Raw genomic sequence first — 2,189 nt, forward strand, 5'->3', positions numbered from 1 at the left:
ACTATCCGAAGAAGTAGGAGCTGGAGTGGGCGCCCGGTGTATCTCAGGCATACGGGGTGCAGACACCTCCGTCTGAGGCTGAGCAAACAACTGCCTCGAGGAATGAGGGAAGCCCCGCTGCCTCGATGAAGCGGGCACCTCCGGCTGCCTCTGCGCCGTCTGCAGAAGGCTCGCATGTCTAGCTGTCATGAGGCCCTGAAACGACGTCTGAGGGTTGCTAGAGGTTCCCTCAGACGATACGGACCTTTAGCCCTTCGAACCCTTCGTCGATCTAATATTACCGCTCATCCTATTTAAAATATTAATTTGAATCAAGGCCACAAAATCAAAAAATGCAAACTCATTTAAAAAATGTAAAAAATATACATTTCAAAATAGAAAACAAATATATACATTTCCTAAATACTAAATACAAATATACACTTATTAAATAACAATATACACTTCCTAAATATACACTTCATAAATAAAAATATACACTTCCTAAATATACACTTCATAAATAAAAATATACTGTAACACCCTGACCCAGGTGTTAAAAATATAAACGATTAAAATAAATAAGGAAATCCTAATTCGAAAATGAGATAGGATCTCATAATCAAACAAAACGACAAACATTTTTGTCGCGTTTGGAACCTAAAATTTATTTTGTTAATTTGCGGCTGCACTCAAAACTTGATCGGGCTGCCTACGTACCCTTTTAAAGGGATCAAGCCACTCGTAGTTCAACATTTTATACTATCTAATATGCATCGGAAAATCCGAAGCTTAACAAACATTAGTCCAAAAATTACAAACTTTCCACCACTAGGCTTCTCTCATTTTAATACCCTTTACCGAAACAGTAACTGTCCATTTTTAGACCATAACTTCGCATCTATAACCCATTTGGTTCTCATTCCCAAGCTTTAACTTGAGATCAAAATATCATTCAACTCCCACACATTTAGCATATCAACCAACATATCTCACAAATTCGTCAAAAAGAATTTCAAAGCAAAATTGCATAATTACTATGGACACCCATAGTCATACTTCGGGCATTTCTCAACATCAACTTGATACAGTTTGGTATCTTTAATCACTTTATCAAGACCAATGTATCTAAGGGATTATCTTCTTATTATAACCAATTCTAGACCATTTCATTTATCACAATAAAACCAAATTCACATGAAGTGCACCCACACGGGAAACACAGAAGCCTGTACAGAACCTTCCCTTGTCCTCCCACTCCAACACCTCGTCAAACAACAACCCAACAATTTAAATTACAAACATAGTCCAAACCCAACCACAACTCAACAACATCGAAGCAGTAGCCAAGTAAACCCAGAAACCAAAATCATTACAACTCATTCAATTACTCAATAACCCATATTATAGAGGATGAAGAGAGAAGTATGTTTATGTCACACCCAATAATCCTCAAATTCACCTATTCAAAACAACATCAATAAGTGGATTCAAGCATAACTAATAATCAAATACATCTCCTACAGTTGCTAACTGAGTGGAAATCACCAAACAAAGGCCAAAACGCTGTCGCCACCGCCAAGGACAGCAGTCGTACACGATGGTGTACTCTGCCCCAAAATCCCAACTACGCCCGATTTCAACCACACCCGATTTCAAGCATCTACAAATACACATACAAGTTCAATATCTAACAAAAGCCAGAATAACATGAACTATCGTCGCCGTCGTGCTCAGCAGCACACGCGGCGGCCCTCTTCTGCCAAAAACTCAACTTCACCAAATCTTAACCAAACTGAAATTGAACAACACAGAGAGATAGAACTCGAAGAGCAAATCATGTTTTATACCTCACTTTCCATCGACGGTGGCTGGAATCGGCAAACTCAACCTCCTTCTCTCCTTCGTCTCTCTGTAACCGAAGCTCCTTTGCCAAAACCAAGACCCCAAATCGAATAGAAACCCCGAGAGAAAGCCAACGGTACCAATGACTCTTGCCGTCGTGGCCGGGATCGGAAACTGATCGGAGAGGCAGTCGCCTTCTTTTCTTCGATTCTCTCTCAACTCGGCTTCCCATCGGAATCTAACCCAGGAGAGACGTCGAGGACGGCGAGACGAAGCTCTGGACACCACTCCCGCACTGAGAGACGACCAAACGGCAGAGGAGCGACCGGAGGTCTCCGCCTCTTCTCCCCGGCTCGAGACCGAGT

The 2,189-nt window shown here is 41.6% G+C and overlaps 1 protein-coding gene across 1 annotated transcript; it reads right to left on the reverse strand.

Annotated features, from left to right (window-relative positions):
- Nucleotides 1-1,114: 1,114 nt before the first annotated feature.
- LOC101294419 lies at nt 1,115-2,189 on the reverse strand. Its single transcript, XM_004309338.1, has 2 exons — nt 1,830-2,189; nt 1,115-1,642 (listed from the first exon to the last, which is right to left on the reverse strand). The coding sequence occupies exons 1-2, from the start codon at nt 2,054-2,056 to the stop codon at nt 1,480-1,482; spliced, it is 390 nt and encodes a 129-aa protein (XP_004309386.1). The 5' UTR covers nt 2,057-2,189; the 3' UTR covers nt 1,115-1,479.

The sequence above is a fragment of the Fragaria vesca genome, unplaced genomic scaffold (genome assembly GCF_000184155.1).
Source record: "Fragaria vesca subsp. vesca unplaced genomic scaffold, FraVesHawaii_1.0 scf0511871, whole genome shotgun sequence".
Taxonomy (NCBI): domain Eukaryota; kingdom Viridiplantae; phylum Streptophyta; class Magnoliopsida; order Rosales; family Rosaceae; genus Fragaria; species Fragaria vesca.

What these genes read in the sequence shown, in the direction of transcription:
- LOC101294419 (XM_004309338.1), bottom strand. Translation starts at nt 2,056, where the DNA reads ATGGGAAGCCGAGTTGAGAGAGAATCGAAGAAAAGAAGGCGACTGCCT. An exon ending in CACCGTCGATGGAAAGTGAG is followed by an intron (nt 1,643 to 1,829) that starts GTATAAAACATG and finishes GTGTATTTGTAG; the next exon opens with ATGCTTGAAATCGGGTGTGG.